The following is a 19,596-nucleotide window of genomic DNA, read 5'->3' on the forward strand; positions in this document are numbered from 1 at the left end:
AACTAAAGACAACTGAAAAATATTTTAAAACTTTTTACTTGGACAAGCTTATAACAATTTTTAGAACCACACTTTTTTATAGTATATTTTTTATAATTAAAATAAGAACATTTCTATTTAGTTTTAAGTTATGCTCTATTTTACTGTAGTTAATTAAAAATAAATATTAAAGACATCAAACATTTGTTTACTCAATTTAATTTTCATTACTTTTTTCTCTTACAGACTGCCACTTTTAGTTTTGTCTTAAGTTTCAAAGTTTTTAAAAATACAAGTTTTAAAGTTGATGTTGAAAACTAGTTATATAGTCAGTCTAAAAGAGTTTACTTGCTATTTTAACTTTAAATTTGATCAAAATCCATTTCAAAATCACTCTTATCAGCATACACAAAGTTATCACTTAATCATGTTTGCTTAAGCACTATGTAATTTTTTTTTTTAGAATAGACTAAGCAAAATGTTTTGTGAAACTGAAAAAGCATGTATTGCTGGTGATACACTGTATATAATATTCGAAGAAATTTTTAATAACTAACCTACACAAGATCAAAGTATTTTTTTTCAATACATTTAAACTAGTTGTATTTGTTTTGATATTTGTAGGTTGGAATCTGATATAACACTAAAAAATTGTCATTTTTTACATATACTTTTTAAGAAACTTAAATTTTTTTAATTTGCTCTTTTCCTTTTTCGAAGCAATTTGTTTTTTATTGATATAATCAGGGTTGCCACTCGGTCAGGAAAAGTCAGGAAATCAGGAAAAGTCAGGAAAAATTTAAAAAATTGACAAAAGTCAGGAAAAATGGGGGGTTTTGAAAAAAAGTCAGGAAAAGTCAGGAAATTTGATAAAGTTTAAAAAAAAAGGTCAGATTCTGTCAGTGTTAATTTACAAAATTCCTTGTTTTCCAAAGCTTCAAATGGTAAAAATTAATAAAAAGTCCTTTAAAGTCAGAAAAAATTCCAAAATTTTCCTAGAAATTCTATTTTTTTTTTTTTTCAATGCCTTCATCTTGAATAAATTAGTAAAATATCCTTTATAAAACTGCTAAAATTTCTATTAACATAATGAACAGCTTTATATAAAATGATTTTTACATATACGTTCATTTTAAGTGTTATTTTATGTATTTTAGAAAAAGTTTAATTTAAGAGTTTGATTTAGAAAAGTCAGGAAAATTCTGGTAAAAAGTCATGAAAAAGTCGGGAAATCTTTCTTAGCTTGATGAGTGGCAACCATGTATAATTTTTTTTTAATTTCAAATACTTCTTTTACTACTAGCGGATAAAAGCTAAAACTTTTCATAGGTAGTTTTATCTAAAAATCAACAATATGTAAAAAATCAAAATGCTGTAACTAAAGTAGGAACATATTTAAGGTGTCTTAAGGCATACAAATAATAAAGGTTTTCTTTTTAATAAAAATCGTTTAATGTTCTTGCAGGCTGTAAATATATTTCAAATTAGGTAGAGTAAGTTCAAGAAATGGATATTCTCTACATTTTCCTTTTCCTTTTTACTGTGGTTTTCTATTATAGAAAACAACTTTATTCACTATTACACAAGTACAAGACAATGCAAAAAGTACCTTCTTTACTTCAATACTTGAGGAAATACTCTTCAAAAAACATGAATAGTGACCAAAACTGGAAAGCTTTAATTAAATCATGCACTGATTACGTCAAAACCACAAAAAATAAATTAGCATCATTAAATTTAGGTCCCTTATCAGTTTTGTTTTTACTTCACCCTGATACTGCAAAAGTTTTTCTCAGAGGAAATAAATCATCACAAAAAAGTCTAATGTATAAATTATTTGTTCCTTGGTTAAAAGATGGGATTGCTCTATCTTATGGAAATAAGTGGAAGCATCGTAGGAATTTAGTCACACCAGCTTTTCATTCTGTTATGTTAAAATCATATTTAAATGCAGTGAATACAAAAGCTGACTTGTTAATTGTTAAGTTGAACGAAATCGTCAAAGAAAATAAAAAAGCTGATATTGCAAAGTTTTTGAAACTTTGTGCTTTTGACATTATATGTGAAACTGCACTGGGAATAAATGCTGGTGCTCTTGAAAATAAAGAACATTGTTATATAGATACTATACATGAGCTAGCTAAAGTGATTGAGCAAAGAAGACTAAATCCTGTTTTATTTAATGACTTTATTTTTAGCTTTACTCATTGGTCTAAAAAACAAACAGAGCTACTAAAAATAGTTCATAGTTTTACTAGTTCTATAATAACAGAAGCAAAAAAAAATTTGAACCTTGAAAATAATGAGCCAAAATCTTTACTTGAAACTTTATTACTTGGTTACAATGCAGATGGCACACCTCTGACACTAGAAGGTATCCAGGAAGAAGTTGATGGCTTTATTTTTGGTGGCTTAGATACCAGCTCAACTGTGCTCTTATGGACAATTTATTTGTTGGGAAAACATCCTGAAGCACAAAAAAAGTTACAAGAGGAAGTTGATGATGTACTTTCATCTGTTGGTGATCAATTTGTTTCATACGAGCATTTGAAAGACTTACAGTATATGAACTTGGTTCTCAAAGAAGCAATGAGGCTATACCCACCTGTTCCAGTGTTGGGACGTACAACTGAATCTGAATATGTTGTAGATAACAAACAAATTCCAAAAGGAGTGGATGTCCTTATTGTTGTGCACTTTATTCACAGAAACCCAGAGGTTTGGCCTGATCCAAATAAATTTGATCCACAAAGATTTAGTTTAGATCAAGCCTCTAAAAGATCTCCATTTGCTTACATTCCGTTTTCTGCTGGAAGTAGGAATTGTATAGGACAAAGATTTGCATGGCAAGAGATGAAGATAATTCTTGCAAAATTTGTCCAAAATTTTCATATTAAGTCTACTGGTAAAGATGAAGATATTAAAGTTTCACTTGGACTTACTTATGAGCCAGCCTGTACTTTAGACATTAATCTTTCTTTAAGAACAAATATATAGATAAAAGTTTTCATCAAAAGCTGTTATATTCTTTTTATTAGAAAAAATAACAATTTAATTCAGATATTGTATTTCAGATTTGCAACTGTTTAATTAAACATTAAACTTTATAGTGATGTTTTTTTTCTATACATCATTTTGATGTTGGTATTTTACTAAAAACATAATAAGTTGAAAATAAATTAAACTGTAGTTACTACTATATATAATAACTACTATACTTCAAAAAAGTTCTATAAAACTATTGTCAGCAAGCAAACTGAATATAAAGTTTTATTGAAATTTTAAAATTAACTTGCTTGCTGATGATAGTTTTGAAAGTACTCCAGACATTATAATAAGTGAAAAACAAAAACTTTGTTGATTTTTTTGAAGTATAGTAGTTATTATATTAATATTAAGATAATAACAAAAAAAAAGATAGAATAATTGACATACATAAAGACAATTTGAGAATTCTAAATATTGTAATATTGTTACTGTAACCTGTAGTTAGAAACTATGTCAACTAAAATTATTTTAAACAAAAACTGAACTATACTTTAAAGTTTTTTGTAAAATATATATATTGTGATATATAATATATAATTATGTGATAAGAGAATACAAAATTAGTTGTTTTAAGCGCCTTTTTTTAGTTTAAATACTGTGTCACTACTTCCAGTATAAATTTGAAAATTTTCTCACTTAAATTTATAGCTTAGAGATCTATGGGATTAGTAGTATTGTGACACTAATAAATTATACTAGCTTAATGAGTTGTAGTTTTTTAAGTTATTTTTATAGTCCTAAAGCTTGTTTTAATTTGCATTATAAATAATTTGAAAGTTAAAGTTTTCAGCATTGAACTGTAAATCCAATCAATTAATAGAAAATAGACAATCGTACAAAGTTTTGTATCCTCTTTAATTTCCAGATGTGAATAGTTAAGTTTTTAACAGTCAACAAGTATAGTTTTTGTTTGTTGTAAAAATATGTTTTAATTGTATATGCAATTCGATTTAAAAATTTTACTGTACTCATTTATTTCTTAGTTTCAAATAATAAGATTATTAAAAACATTGTTTTATTTAAAGTTTGTCAGTTTTAAGCTTTAAAGATATGTTTTGAACACAGTTGATTATATACTTAAAGTTTTAAGTAGTTTTATCTTCTTTGTATCATATATATGTGTTAAAACTACAAGCCATATTTTAATATCATTATTATAGTGTATTACTTAAAGGATTTTTTTTGCCAAAAACGTGTAGTTTTATAGTTTTATCAACTTTACATTAATGATCTTTTTTTCTGTTTTAAAACCTATATATAGTGCCAAAGTTCATTTATATTTTTTTTACCTATTTAAAATTTAAAGTTACTCGTTTGTCAATAAAGATCTAGCGAAACAAGTTCACTGGAATATTTAAAAATGAAAAAAATAAACAGTACTCTTTCTTTATTAAAGTAACACATGTTTCTGTTAACAAGTTAACACACTTCATTGGAACTCTGTAAAAAATACTGTAAGGAAAGAATAGAAGCTTAAGTAGGTGTATGCATACTTGTGTTTATTAAAAAGATAATAAATACTATATTAAGTATCCATTGTTAACCATTATTCTAAAATAACCCATAGTATTTATTCGTATTTTTAATAAACACATATATACACCTTCTAAAGCTTCTATTCTTTCCTTACAGTATTTATTTTTTTTACAGAGCTTCGTTGAAGTTTGTTAACTTGCTAACACACAGAAACATGTGTTAGTTAAATAAACAAAAAGTACTTTTTAAACATCTCATTATTATTTTTTAACCTATTCAGTTTTTAGCCTTCAACTTGCGTAAAAACATAAATCATGACAAATAATTTTTGTAACTACATACATAAATTTTACAACTTTGTTGAATTACTTACCTTTTTTTTGTGTAATTTAAATAGGCAAGATTTAGTTTCTCCGCAATCTATTGTCAATAGACTTTGAAATAATAATAATTTCAAAATACGCTTAAAAAGTTTGATAAGAATAAATGAATTAAGCATTATTTTATTTCAAAATACTTAAATAAAATTAAACTTTAGGTTTTGCAAAATTTAAAATGCAATCAATTAAATAAATATGTAGATTGTTATGACTATCGCAACTAGTAATTACTTACTAAATTACCCTTAACAATGATTTAGTCTTGTTTTTTTATTTTTGAATGACAGAAAAACTTTTTGGTCAGTTAGTATTTAAAATAGTTATTCAACAAAAGTGTAAATAAATATTTATCAAAAAATTATTCGTTCTAGGTTTTTGTTTAATTTAAGTAAGTATGAGTACAGTTCCAAACCAGAATGAGAACCTGACAACGTACAAACTGGTGGTTGTCGGTGACGGAGGCGTGGGAAAATCTGCGCTCACCATCCAGTTCTTCCAAAAGATGTTTGTTGAAGAGTACGATCCCACGATAGAGGACTCGTACATCCAGCACACAGATATTGACAACCAGGTTCGCCTGCTAGATTGACTATAAGCTAACATTTATTGTTATTGTGTATAAAGTTGTATCAGTCTCTTTTGTAGTACTCAATACATTATGAACTTACATTACATAATAAATTCTACTACAGACTTCTAAAAGAAGTAACATTTTATTTAATTTTTTTTTTTGAGGTAGTTGGTTAAATTATTTTTTTATGTTAAATACAAATAAAAAAAAGCTTATGGACAAAACAAAGATAAAGTATTAGTTTTTATTTTAATTGAAAACAAATTCATCAAATTACCAACAGTGTTTTTGTTGTAAATTTGGTAACTTTTAATATTTGTCTTTTGTCAAACTCATTTTATTTTTATTATAACTATTTTCACTGCATGGTAAAGCTAGTTAGTTTTTTACGAAAAACTAAAGCAAACTTTTGTTCCAGTGGTGCATCTTGGACGTACTGGACACGGCCGGCCAGGAAGAGTTCTCAGCCATGAGGGAGCAGTACATGCGCACCGGGGACGGCTTCCTGGTCGTGTACTCGGTGACGGACCGCGCGTCCTACGACCACGTGCCCGAGTTTCAGGACCTCATCCGCAGGGTCAAGGAGGAGCAGGGCGCCTTTCCGGCCCTCCTGGTCGCCAACAAGGTGGATCTGGCCCAGCAGCGCGTGGTTAGCGAGCGGGAAGGCAGGGACATGGCTCAGCAGTTCGGCGTGCCTTACATCGAGACCAGCGCCAAGGACCCGCCGCGCAACGTGGACAAGGCGTTCCAGGACGTGGTGAGGCTGATCAGGAGGCAGCAGCCGGCCAGGCCGTCCAGTCCCAGGAGCCAGAACACCCAAAAGTGCTGCCAGATACTCTAAGATGGCGCGCCCTCAACCCAATAAGTCACACACACCACAGTAATAGCAAATTTAATAAACATACAAGTTAAAGTGATGACGTAGTGGTATGTGGTTTGAACGTTTTACTGAGGAATTAAGTCATCAACAATTCAAAGTTTCGTTTTGATCATGTTTCAATGACTTTTTGATCATTTAAATAGTATTTTGTTGTTGCATTTGTATTTAGCATACTTTAAAGTAATTAGAAACACAGGGTTGATAGCTTTTACAAGTTTAAGGTGTCTAAAATATAAGCAGTATTTTACATCAACTGTTTGCATTTTCATTATTTCTTTAATTTTCAAATTATTAAAAATGTTGTTTGGTAAGGAAAACTAAGAGTTACGCTACATTTTTTCATGAATTTTTTAAAGTTCACAAAAATATTGCCTAATTGAAAAATTGTTATCAAGTCTATTTTGAAAGACTACTATTTGTTAAAAAGTATTTTGTTATTCTTTACTAAAAATCCATTTCGTTTCTATTAATGTTTGTTGTTATAAAATCAATTACAATGCAACTTGTATTTCTTTAACTTCATTCAAATCTTTATTTTTTTATCAAAAGTTTTATTTTGTACTTTTTCAACAAAGTCTCTTAACTTTCTTCATTCTATTTAGTTTAAGTTCTGGCTTTTTTTAAATTACTTTAATATCGTTTTCAGTTTTTTTTTTTTGCTTAATTTAAACTAAACCAATTGCCAAATGGACTTGAGCGCGGCCAAGGATGAGTTTTTCAAGATACTGAAAAACACAAGCAAGAACGCAAGGAGCAGTTTCGTTTCGTGGCTGCAGGACTCGGACGTGCTGAGCGGCAAGGAAGAAAGTGACGTCATAATGGAAGGCATCGCCGATGACGTTAGGAGCAAAGTGGACTTGACGGCCGTCATGCCGACTGAGAAGCTGTTTCAACCCGTTGCAGGGGAGGTCAGTTTCTATAATTAGTTTCAAGATTTTTTTTTGTAGAGTGAAATATTTATGTTTATTAGGTTTAAACAACTTGTTGCATGGAATTATTATTCATGCATATTAACACAGACTAGTTTAAGCCTTAAACTAGAAAAACTTTAGTAGCAGCTTGGTAGAAAATATTTAATATGTTTTCTAGTTGAGAAGATATCAAAAAATAATTCTTACTTTAAAATTAAAAAAAAAGTGTTTTATTATGACCATTGGGTAGTCTAGCATTTAAAAGAATAGTTAACATTGGCGTTTCTTTAAAGTTTAAGTTTTTTTAAGATGGTTTTCGTAGAATATAAAATTCAATTAACTTTTATAAGATATTATAGTCATTTTTGTAAAGAGTTTCTGTGAAAATTTTGGAGAAAAATTTTTTCATACCTAATTTTGTTCGATTTTTCAAAAATGTGCCTTGAAACATTAAGCACAAATTCTAAGAACTGTTAAAGAAATATGACTTACAAGAAATTATTCTGTTCTAATTTATTTTGTTCATGAAAAAAATATTTTTAGTTAAAACCTAAATTTGATCAGTGTTTTTAAAAATTTTATACTTTAGAATTAAAAAAAACTGCTTGAAACTGTAAAAGGCAATAAATATCTAACGAAATAATCTTTTTTGTCTTCTTAGTTTGAGCCCTCCATGACAAATCTTTTGAACTTTTTATAATATTTTTAATATTAGAAAGCATTTAAAAACAATATGTAGCTTAGTTATTAGTGTATGAAAGAAAACTAACTTTAAAAAAACAGTCTAAGTACCTAGACCTTAAATATCTATTTTGAAAGTTTTTTTTCCTTAATAGTTTAGTTTAAAATTCTGTATACTGCAAAAAGATACAGATAAACTATGACTGATGAACTTACAACGATGTGTTTAGCTTAAAATTAAGAATATTTAAATACTTTGATGTAAAAGATACATATATAACAGAGAAACTGTTTGGTTGATCAGAGTATGATAAACTAACTAAAAATTAAAATATTTAAAGTTTTAATCGCCTCTTAAAGCTAACATTAAATAAATTTTAATTTAACTATTTTCTGAAATTTTCAGTTTAGCTTAAAATAAAGTCATTTTTATTAAAAAATAGTTCTAAGTAATGAACCACATTTTTTAGAATTCTAAAAATTCAAAAATATAAATTTTAATAACAAAATATATTAAAGATTTTTAAGTTTTTCTTCATAAGTATCTTTATGTAATGTAATATAAGTTTTTCCTTTAAACTTATTTAAATTTATTTTGTTTAGTTTCATATTACTTAAGTTTACTAAAAACGTTAAAGTTGTTTATAATTACTTTCAGATAGTTACAGTCCATATTATTAGAATTTAAAATATTTATACATTCAGGTTATGTAAATCTTATATTCACAGTCAGATTATAATTTGTTTTTAGGTGAAAGTTGTTTAAATTAAAGCCTTTACTATAAGTAAGCTGCACTGAAGGTTTTTTTAAGGTGTATGAACTCAGACCAGTTTTTATTTTCCAAAGGGAGTGGCAACCCTGACTTATCACGTAAAATAAATTAAAAAAAAAATATTTTTTTCTCAATATTAGACTGCGACTCGTCTAATTTAAGTATCTTAAATATTTTGTGTAAAGTTTTTGTTAATGTAAATTTTTGTTCATTAAGTAAACTCAACGTTTATGTTAATTTTTAATCGTTACAATCTTTATTTATTGCCTTATGTGACTTTTTTTGTATATTTTCCATGACCATTCTAGAATTCTGTCAATTTCGGTGGCTGTCACTTTTGCACGAGGGGACATTTTTGCGCAAAGCATGCACCCACAATAAATGCGCAAAGTACATTATCAAAATTTTCTGTTTTATTTTTTTCTAGATTTAATATGTACTTTCTGCTTAACGTGCGTTCGTATTTTACGCGGGTGTGTACCTCTTTAAGTGCGTACTTGTGCGAAAGTGACGCCGTGCACAAGTGACCTGTTCCCATCAATTTATATATTTTAAATAATATTTATTCAAAATTTAACATAAAACATCATAACAGTTATAAGACCTTTAAGTTTAAAATGTTATTAGTGTTTTAATGATCAAACTTAAAAAATCATCACTGTTTGTTAAATAAATTATTATACTTACCAACAGCATTTGATCGTATTAAAAATGATTCTTAAGGATGTTGGTACTAAATCACTATCATTTGTTCTTCCATAACTTCAGTCATAAAATTGAGTAATTTTTCAGATCTAACAAAATTAATGACCAGGCCATCATACTTTAAGAAAATCATAAACCTAAGCAAGTTTTTAAAATAAGTATTTTAAGGCCATATGGTGTCCACCTTGTTTTTTAAGTGTTGATCTTACTCTGTAGAGTTTTATCTTAGCTATCAGAAACCTTTTTTATTTTTAAACCATGAAGTATTTAAAGAATGTAATAAAAAAGTATATAAATGATGTTTAGTAAAGTTTTAAATAGCAGAGACAATTTACAACACATGTTGTGGTCCATATACTTGTATTAGAAACTTTAACTGTAAAAAACGGCACCTCAAAAACAAATAAGAGTCAATATTATCTTTTCAATTAGCTACTTAATCTTCTACGGCCTTTAAATAAACTGTTCAAGCTAATAACATAGTAAAAAGTTTACAAAGTGGAAAAAAAAAACGAACAAAAGGTTACTTAAATATTTTTATATTAATTGTTCAATTATAAACTAACTACATATGATAGTAAGTTGTTTTAAGCCTATATATAAACATTATATACGAAATGTTTTTAGAAATAACATTGGTAAGCTAAAAAGCAGTAATTTTTAAACCAGAAAATAGTTTTCCATAAAAATAAACTAAAAACAGTTAAACTGCATATCTATTAAATATACAATATTTCTTTAAAATATTTGAAAAACAAAGCATTCGCATTATACTACCAAAATTTTTCATTAAAAAATATATAACACAGCTTGCCTTAAGTTTAACACAAAACCAAGCCTTAGATACGAACACTTTTTTTGTTCAGTTTTTTATGAAGTAATTTTTATAAAAATCCCATAAAATTTTCACCAAGATTTACGGCTTAACTATTCTGTAATTAAACTGTCTCATAATACTATAGCGAAAAGCAATAAAAAACGAGACTAAATAAGATTTTTTCACTTCTTATGCTTTCAAAGTGTCATATATGTACAACCTAAATTCTCAATTTCCACCCAATTTTTTTTTCTTATTTTCATTATTATTTTTTTTACTATCACTGTTGCCAAAACCCTTACCCTTGGTTCGTAAGCGTCCCTTGGATTTGATCAGGTGGGAATTGAACGCGGGTTGGAACTTAGCGTTTCCCATTAAAGCATAGATATTGTTGTTTGTTTTAAAATAATTTATTAGTTGATCTTCTTTGTACGTTTGTCAAGTTATTAAATATGCACTTTTTTTCAGTTACTTACTTTATACTTTTTTTTTTTAATTTTGAGAACCACTGCTACAACTAACTAAGCTCACAACTAACACATAGAGTAGTAGTTGTTATTCTCACAAAAATCCAAAAAAATTATTTGTAATTTTTATTTAAATAACTTAGTTTATTCTCTAATAGATAGATAGACGCTGAATTTCTTAGACCACATAAAAATGTTCAGTATAAAAATATTATTTCACCAAATTTTTATATTGAATTTTTCAAGTACGACTAAGGTTGTGGTAAAAAAATTTAATACGTTGTTTCTAAAACTTATTAAAAGGATTCACTGAAAATTTTCATCTTACATACTTCGAGCAATTGCTTTAAAATTTTCTCAGTCTTTTATGTAATAAGCTATAAACAACTTGAAGCAAACAGATATATTATTATTTAAGTTTTTAAAATATTATAAAACTAAAGAAAAAGTTTTTAAAATTTTAATAATTTTTTAAATATGCTCTGTAGAAATTTTTTGTGTACTGAAATAAACATTTGACGTAATTTGCTTTGAAAATATAAAAGGAAATAGATTTTTATCAACATTTTTCAAAGTTCAGAAAAAGTAGTCATGAAAAAATTCTTTTAATACGTTAGTATCAGAAATTTCTCACAAATCAGATTTTATCTAAATTTTATTTTTGTCTGTACAAAGTATTTTTTTGTATATACTTCAAGATTTTAAATAACAATCAATGTCAATTTTAATAAATAAAAAATGTTGAACCTATACTATGGCCTTAACTTGTTTGATTTTATATAATAGATGAAATTTTCTTTTTTTTAATCTTTTTGGATTATAACTGCTTTTACAGGATAATTTTTACTCAATTAAAAAGAAATACACTATCAAAGTAAAATCCAGAATTTTTAATATGAGATCAAACTTTTAAGCCTGTAATGCAGCTTATGGTGTGCACATGTACACACTAGTGTGTGTATAATTTGATAGAGTCATAAAATATTTTATAAATGGCGTTTATTTTGTTAGAAAAAGCTAATTCTTGGTTACCATAATATTTCTTAACGTTTTGTATTTCAACACATTCAAAACATGAAAAAAGTTGAATTTTGAATAATAAGCTATAGTTTATTTATTTTAGTGTGCAATTAATTTAATTGAAAATCTTAAAGTTTTTCAATTAAAAAAAAAAAAAACTTGATTGACTAATATATAAAATAAGCTACAGTAATATTATTGATTATAAGTTGAATTTTCATTTCATATTATTAATTTTTAGTTTTAATTTTTTTCTAAATTACAAAAGGGAATTTAAAGTTGTAATTTAAATATCTTGAAATAAATTTAGAAATCTTTAAATGAGTTTATTGAGGAGATCCACTTTTTTTTATATAAGTTCATCTACTTTTTAGATTTATATGTGAGCTACCAGGTTTGCATTGCGATTCTAAAAGTTTAAAGTAGCTTTTATAACATAATACATGAGTTTCATGCTGAAATTACAAATCTTTAAATCAATTTTCTTGGAATTTGTACATTTTGTTCCTAATTAAATTTAAGAATATTTTCAATAGAAACTTGGTCTTTTTGTCATAAAATTAGAAAACTAAAAGAATGCACTTACAGGTCACACAAAATGTTGAACGTACAAAGCACGTTGATGCGTTTTTGTTTTCCGATGACTTCATCGACGATCTAGTTGACGAGGGAAAGTTCAGCAGAAACTACTGTGCTGACTGCGGTTCTGAAAACACGAAGCCTTTTGGTTAGCGTTTTTTTTTTCATTTCATCACAGCTAATAAAGTCTTTTTTGTTGAAAAATATGTTTATGAGATTTTTACACTTTTGAGCATCAAATACATAACGTATTACATAAATTATTTTTATTTTAGTCTGTGAATATATAACTTTTTATTGATGTATTTTTTACACAAGAAATTTATAGTAACTCAGACTCATAATAATTGTTTTAATAGTTTTGTTTTTCTTATCTTCGCGACTAAGCAAGTTTTTTGTTTTTTTTTGATATTTAACACTAGGCTTAAATAATTCAATTATTTAGTACCTCAAAAAAGTATTGTATGCTTATAAGATTAATTTTATCAAATTTTATTTTTTAAGTTGCATAAAATATTTTCAAAATTTTGTACTTAAAACATTAATGTATTACAGAAAATATTTTACAGAGTTCATATCCCATTCTTCGTCGATAGACGAGCTGAAAGTTTTGTTCACCCAATTACTCCCTACGTTAGCGGGAAAAACTGTTATCGATGTTGGTTCAAGGCTTGGCCCTGTGTTGTACGCTGTTAGTTTTCTATGTTTTTATGTAAAATTCTCTGATTTAATAAAATTTCTTCTTTAAAGTTTGTTTTCGCTTTTTCGGTTAGTTTGTTCAAGTTTAACATGTAGCTCATATCTAGTTATAATAGTTATGTTAAATATTAAAGCTTTCTTTTAAAAAGTTCGTATTTTTTGATATTTACGGAGCTTAATTCTGAAACGTGTTTAACCTCATGGTAGGTCAGTCAAAATAAGTTGCATACGAAGTCTCAGATAATTTGGCACTTCAGAGATTTTTTTGAATTAGGGAAAAAAATTTTTTTTTTTTACTTAAAAGCAGGGTTGCCACTCGGTCAGGAAATCAGGAAAAGTCAAGAAAAATTTAAAAAAATGATAAAAGTCAGGAAAAGTCAGGAAAAATTGGGGGTTTTGAAAAAAGTCAGGATATTTTATACAATTTAAAAAAAAGTCAGATTTTGTCATTTTAAATTTACAAAATTCCTTGTATTCCAATGCCTTCAAATGGTAAAAATTAATTAAAAGTTCTTTAGAGTCAGAAAAAAATTCCAAAATTTTCCTAGAAATTTACAAAAATATTTAATTTTATTTCCAATGCCTTCATCTGGTATAAATTAGTAAAATATCCTTTATATAACTGCAAAACTTTTTATTAACATATCGAACAAGTACCCTACTTGAACAAGCAGTTTTTTAAGTTTTTTAGTATTGATGATCTGTAGCAAGGACTTTTCTATTGTGAAATTGTGATATATACACAAAAGTTTTTCTAGCATAATTTTAGAATCAAAGTGTTTTTGGTTTAAGTAAATAATTGAGTTCTTTATAACTAAACAGTTAGTTTAGTATTTTATATAACAAGTTAATGTGTATACTTTACCTCTTTATAATTTTTCATAGTTTAAATTTATAAAATAAGTTTTAAGAGAGGTATATGCCAAGATTAAGTTTACTTATTATTTGTATTTTTTGTAGAGTAACTTAAGTTTTTTAAGTAAATAAGTGTATATTTATTTGTTACAAATTTTATACTAAATGATAAGAGGAAATATTTTATACAACAGATATATAGTTTACTTTTTTATGTCTTTTTTTTACAGTTACTTAAGTATATTCTTTTTTAAATGATTTTTAATTTAAGGATTTTATATTAAATAGTTTGGGTAGTATTTTATTAAACTAAGTGAACAATTTATATAAGTAAAGCATGTTTTAAGTAAATACATAATGTCGTTTCGTTTATTTAGATACATTTATACTAGGAAATTCTAAAAAATGTTTAAACTTTTTATTGTTTTAACGATTTTATTGTTTTAAGGTTTCAACTGTAAAAGTTTGTTATTGTTTTAAGATTTTAGTTGTGAAAGTTTTATTAATTCAAGGTTTTAATTGTAAAAGTTCCTTATATGTAGTTTGTTTATCTAAATAGATTTATGCTAGGAAATGCTAAAAAATGGTGTCTTTTTTCAGACAAGCTGTGTTTATAAGGTAATAATACAAGTATTTTGCTGATAGAGCTGTTTATCAAAAATATTAATCATACACAGATGGTTCAAGTGATGTACTGTAAGTTTGATGATAGAATTCAGCAAAAAACTGCTGTTTTTAACCTGTATTAAAATTAGATTGAAAGCTTTATATGGTTTCAAGTGTTAGATTCTGTATTTTATAATAAGTTTAATTTAAGAGTTTTATAAAAAAAAGTCGGGAAAATTTTGGTAAAAAGTCAGGAAATCTTTCTCAGCTTGATCAGTGGCAACCATGTTAAAGTAGTCAAATTTTATTTTGAAATTACCTTTAATTTTCATATAGTCTGTTTTCTAAAAATGGTTGTGTTAAATCACATAATGAAGTTGTTTCATCTTCAATTTTCCTTGAAAAAAAATTAAAATCTACCACGTCTTAAGTTTGGGATGTTGAAATTTCACGAACTGTTTATTAAACAGTTATGATTCTTTAAAGTCTAGGTAATGAACAAATAAAAAAAGTATTTTTCTATTTATAATATACATATAAGTCTCTAATATCTTATAACTAATATTTAAATAGTCTAAGTATGTGAGAATAGCTTGGTCAGTAATTCTATTTTTATGGTTATAACTTTTCACGAGAAACTCTTTGTATGCTTGTTGACAAACCACATTTAAACTGGTAATGCATTGCGCTACTCATTTAGAAATTAAGTGTTTTTGAGTATATTTAACTTGAGTATCTTTAAAAGTTCAGCTTTTACTGAAGAGATCGCAATCAAGATTTTGCTTGATATTGTATAAATACGTCCAGTAGGTTTTCATTGTTCGAACTTACGTACCTTATAATTTATATAATATTATTGTTGGTGAAAATTCAGGACACGCGTTGAAGGTGTTAATTTTTCTCAGATGCAGTTTTAATCTAAGAATGGGAAAGGAGTCTTTAAATTTAATTTTTATACCAAAACCTTTTTAAAGTAAAATATTTGTAACTCAACAAGTTTTAAGCTACTTGTTAAAATCTACACACCACTCTGTAAGTTAAAAATAGTTATACATTATCAATATTGTTCAATTCTTTAGTTAAATCAACCAAAGTTCTATACAGCTTAGATACTTTAAACTTAGTGGTTTTACTGTCTTAAAAGTTACATAAAACCTGTATTTTAACTAAAAGTTTTTAATTTAAGAATTATAAAAAAGGTTAGTTGTTTGTTTTTAAATAATTTAAAGTTAATTTTCACCTACCAAGTTACTATATTTTACCTAAAATTTTTAAATTGTATAGTGTGTAAGCTTAACTTTTAAAAAATACCTTTTTTATAACTATTTTTACATTTTCCTTAAAGTATGAAAACAGGGCTGCCAAAAAACCTGGAATCCTGGAAACTTAGATTTTGAAAATTTAGGCTAAAAAAATCTTAAAAACCTGAAATTTCGAACAAAAATCACTAAAAAACCTAAAATTTTAAACAACTTTTACATGTAAAGTAATGAGTTTTCGATTTGACACAAAAAAATTATCATAACAATTTAAGTACCTTTAAAGTATCTTTTTAATGCTGTTATACTATTTATGACAGCTTTTTATCTTAAACTTAGTTTTATACAAAATATTGTCCCAAAAACTTTTAATTTTGAAAATATGGAAGTTATTTAGAAAACCTGGAAGAAATTTCTTAAAAGCCTTTAGCAACCCTTTAAAAGTTAATAAAAATTTTTTTAATAAACAATATTTTTTAACGATAAAGTTCTGTTCTTCAAAGTAATTACTTTCAAACTACAACTAATGTACTTGCTGGTTTTTAAAAATATATTTTAAATGTTCTATCATTGACCGATTATTTTAAAAAATTTTCCAATTGAAAAAAAAATGATGTTTATCAGTTTTTTAACGTTGTTAAATCTATTTTTAGTTAAAATGTAAAGTTGTTTTTAATTTTTAATAAACTTTCAAGGCTCATCTTTTCAGCGACGCAAAAAGAATTATAGGAATTGAACTTAACAAGGAGCTTTGTACCATTCAAGAAGAAATTGTAAAAAAGTACAAAATGTCAGATAGGGTAACAATTAATTGCCAGAATGTAATAAACTGTGATGCCATATTGAATGAAGGTTCATTTTATTTATTTATTTTCAATATTATTACGATAGTACAATTCAAAGTACAGCAAATATTTCATAATTTGAAATTTTCTTTCTTAAGTAGTTAATTGTTAAATAGTTTTATTAGCTACAACTTTTTAGCCTTACTCTAAAATATATTTTTTAGTTTAGATAATCTATCATAATAATTAATTTTATTTTTCCGAATTATTTTTATTGTTAAACTTAAAAAACACATTTTAAAATTAATAAGATCAAAGTATAAGCTATTAAAGCTTCACAAAAGTTTTCTGAGCAAAATTTTACCATTTAAACTTTAAACTCAATAAATATCCGAGACAACCTGTTGTTGTTGAGTTTTGTAATACAAGCTTCAAATCGCTGTGAAATGTGTGTTACAAAGTAAAACAATATTTCCTTCTCATTTGCACGAACCACACATTAGAAGTTTAGCTTAGTTCTGTGTAGAAGTAGGTTTAGGTGCTGCAATGCTTCTAATGTTAGAGCTTTCAGTAAAGGCTCTACGCACATGTAGTGCTAATACACGCCATTCTGTTTAGTTTAAAAGTTAGTTTTTCACACTGAAATTTTTTTGTGTGAAAATTTTGAAAGCTCTTATTATGCGAGCGTAAGGTAGTTTTGTTTATTAGTAATGCTTTCTAGTTGTAGCAACTACTCATACACACTAATAATAGTCTAATAGTTTATTATATAGTTACGCTTAAAATGATTGTAATTAATCAGAAATACTATAAAAATAGAAGTTATAAAAACTCTTTTTTAAGTTCAATTAATCAAGATAATACTTTTAAACTAGTTTTGGCTCTTTTGTTTTTCTTGAAATATTTTTTTAAATTTCCGTAGTTATACGAAAATTTTTATGTATCATCAATTTAATTTTAATAGTTTTTATGTTTTGCCGAATGCACACAATTTATTCCTATTACTGGTTAAAAATAAAAATTGAAGAAAAGTACTATTTTGCATATTTTAAAATAGATTTGTATTTTCTACTTCTTTCAATAGGCTTAAAGTATGCAAAACTGCATTTGTCTTTAAATATAGAAAAAACAATTTTTAAGTAAAAAAGTAGTAGTAGATATGAATTATGAACTTGAAAAATTCTTAAGAAGGTATGGTAAAGTGTGTATATTATTAAATAGTTTAATACAACTATATGCAAGTACATTGTACAATGCTCATTATCTGTTAACGCCGGGCGCTAGTTTTTGAATTTACTCGCGCATAATCGATAAAAGTCGGCTTTTCCACGAAAACACGACAAAATTAGTTGTTGTGACATTTTTAATTAAAAGAAAACTGTGGCAACTATTTAGGTATGGCAGGTTGTTGCTAAAACACAACATTAGTTGTTTATGTAAAAAGTTTTAATATTAAAAAACTAAATAAGGAATATAAGAATTAGTTTTAATAGGTTTTTTTCGAGTTTTACGCTTCCGCTAATTTTTATCTGTATGTTTTTATTCTACTTTTTTCGTTTTATTTAAGTTCTGCTTAATAAAAACAACTATTCACCTTTTTTTTTCATTTACTTTTTCAACATTCATTAACTTTTCATTTATAGAACTTTTGTAAGATATCAGTTTTACAACAGATAAAAAAAAAATAATCAAAATTTAACTACTTTTATCTATTTTGTATAATGTCGTTTTTAAATTTAAAAAAATCCTTAAATCATTGTTATAAAACTTCAGATGAATAGTGACTAATTTACTTCACAATTTACTAAAATACTGGATTTTTATTTTTTAAATTACCATAAATAGATTAGCACTGTTATTACTATTAGTAGAAAAAACGATAAAGTCTTAGCCATAAACAATATTTAAAAGCTTTGATGTAACAATAACTCGCACTAAAGCAACTTAGTAAGACAAAGGTGAAACTATAGCTTTTGGCTCGATTTAGAATATTTTAAAAGTTATCTATTCAAGTTGTTCTCCTTTTTGCAATTAAACTAAAGTATGCTGCAGTATGAGTTTAACCACAATTTTTATAAATATGTGTCTTTTTTTTGTTATGGTTAATTTTTTTTCAATAGGTGACGTTGTAGTTATGAACAACGTTTTTGAGTATTTCACTTCGCCACAAGACATAGCCACCATGTGGAGGTTTATTATGACGTCACTATGTCGTCCAAACCAAATAATCGTCACTTATCCCAGCTTGCAAGAGTCATTTGAGACTGTACAGGTTAGTTTTGTCAAATTTATTATAAGTTAGTTCTCAACTATTGCAATTTTAATTGGAATTATTTTACTTACTACATAATAACGATAATTTTTTTTTTTAATCTAAATTTTCAATATTGTTTGATTTTAATGGAAAGTAAAAAATAAAAGCGAAAATAAACCCTTGTGTAATTGTGCTGCTAAGATTTAGATAAAATAATATTTTTTATTAGTTAAACGTATCGGAGCTCATTTTTACTTAAAAAGCTTTTTTTTTAGTTTTTCAGAGTCCTTTAAGCTATAAAAATAAGTTAAGCAAATTCTTTTTGTTTTTCTGATTTCTACTTAAAGTTGATCAAATAAGATTTAAAAGCTATTTTTTGTTTTATAATTTCAAAATATCTCAACTATCTAAAATATCTTTTTACAGTTTTTAATATTAAGCGTAGTATTATTTTATCTAAAGTTATTAAACAGATGGTTTCTGAGTTGGAAGGTTGGGTGAAAGAAGAAGACTTTGAAGATAACGATACTGATTTTCACGTTTATCGCGTCATTTAAATATGATATATTTATTTATCAACTAAACCATCTTAGTGAATAGTTTTTCTTTCAATTCTCATTTTAGAAAATAAACATTTAAATATAGGTTGAAAAGTTTTAGGAAATTTTTAGGACACCATTTAGTTCTACTTCTGTGTAGATTCACGTGTTTTTAGTAGTATATGTTCGTTTTTAAATTTATTGTTGTAATCGTTGAAATTAGGAATTTTTAAATAAACTATACTCTTGAACCACATGAATTTAAAAAAAGTACACTTAGTTTATTTTCATAACGTTTATTACAACGAAAAC

The 19,596-nt window shown here is 26.2% G+C and overlaps 3 protein-coding genes across 3 annotated transcripts; all 3 read left to right on the forward strand.

Annotated features, from left to right (window-relative positions):
* The first annotated feature begins 1,324 nt into the window (after nt 1-1,324).
* LOC145849265 (cytochrome P450 4V2-like) lies at nt 1,325-2,994 on the forward strand. The gene has a single exon (XM_082954413.1). The coding sequence runs from the start codon at nt 1,486-1,488 to the stop codon at nt 2,974-2,976; it is 1,491 nt and encodes a 496-aa protein (XP_082810539.1). The 5' UTR covers nt 1,325-1,485; the 3' UTR covers nt 2,977-2,994.
* Nucleotides 2,995-5,258: 2,264 nt separating this feature from the next.
* Nucleotides 5,259-6,906, forward strand: LOC145848138 (ras-related protein M-Ras-like). The gene is made up of 2 exons (XM_082953827.1): nt 5,259-5,454; nt 5,873-6,906. Exons 1-2 carry the CDS (start codon nt 5,278-5,280, stop codon nt 6,293-6,295), a joined length of 600 nt encoding a protein of 199 aa, XP_082809953.1. The 5' UTR covers nt 5,259-5,277; the 3' UTR covers nt 6,296-6,906.
* A 114-nt stretch (nt 6,907-7,020) lies between these two features.
* LOC145836718 (uncharacterized) lies at nt 7,021-19,385 on the forward strand. Its single transcript, XM_082944501.1, has 6 exons — nt 7,021-7,242; nt 12,297-12,435; nt 12,857-12,978; nt 16,402-16,558; nt 18,612-18,763; nt 19,219-19,385. Exons 1-6 carry the CDS (start codon nt 7,021-7,023, stop codon nt 19,300-19,302), a joined length of 876 nt encoding a protein of 291 aa, XP_082800627.1. The 3' UTR covers nt 19,303-19,385.
* The last annotated feature ends 211 nt before the right edge of the window (nt 19,386-19,596 follow it).

The sequence above is a fragment of the Thalia democratica genome, chromosome 1 (genome assembly GCF_965202585.1).
Source record: "Thalia democratica chromosome 1, ktThaDemo2.hap1.1, whole genome shotgun sequence".
Taxonomy (NCBI): Eukaryota; Metazoa; Chordata; class Thaliacea; order Salpida; family Salpidae; genus Thalia; species Thalia democratica.

Bases quoted from the DNA above. Each gene is read 5' to 3' on its own strand.
- LOC145849265 (XM_082954413.1), top strand. From the start codon at position 1,486: ATGGATATTCTCTACATTTTCCTTTTCCTTTTTACTGTGGTTTTCTAT.
- LOC145848138 (XM_082953827.1), top strand. From the start codon at position 5,278: ATGAGTACAGTTCCAAACCAGAATGAGAACCTGACAACGTACAAACTG. The intron at 5,455-5,872 runs GTTCGCCTGCTA...CTTTTGTTCCAG, and splicing joins ACACAGATATTGACAACCAG to TGGTGCATCTTGGACGTACT.
- LOC145836718 (XM_082944501.1), top strand. From the start codon at position 7,021: ATGGACTTGAGCGCGGCCAAGGATGAGTTTTTCAAGATACTGAAAAAC. The intron at 12,436-12,856 runs GTTAGCGTTTTT...AATATTTTACAG, and splicing joins TGAAAACACGAAGCCTTTTG to AGTTCATATCCCATTCTTCG. The intron at 12,979-16,401 runs GTTAGTTTTCTA...TAAACTTTCAAG, and splicing joins TTGGCCCTGTGTTGTACGCT to GCTCATCTTTTCAGCGACGC.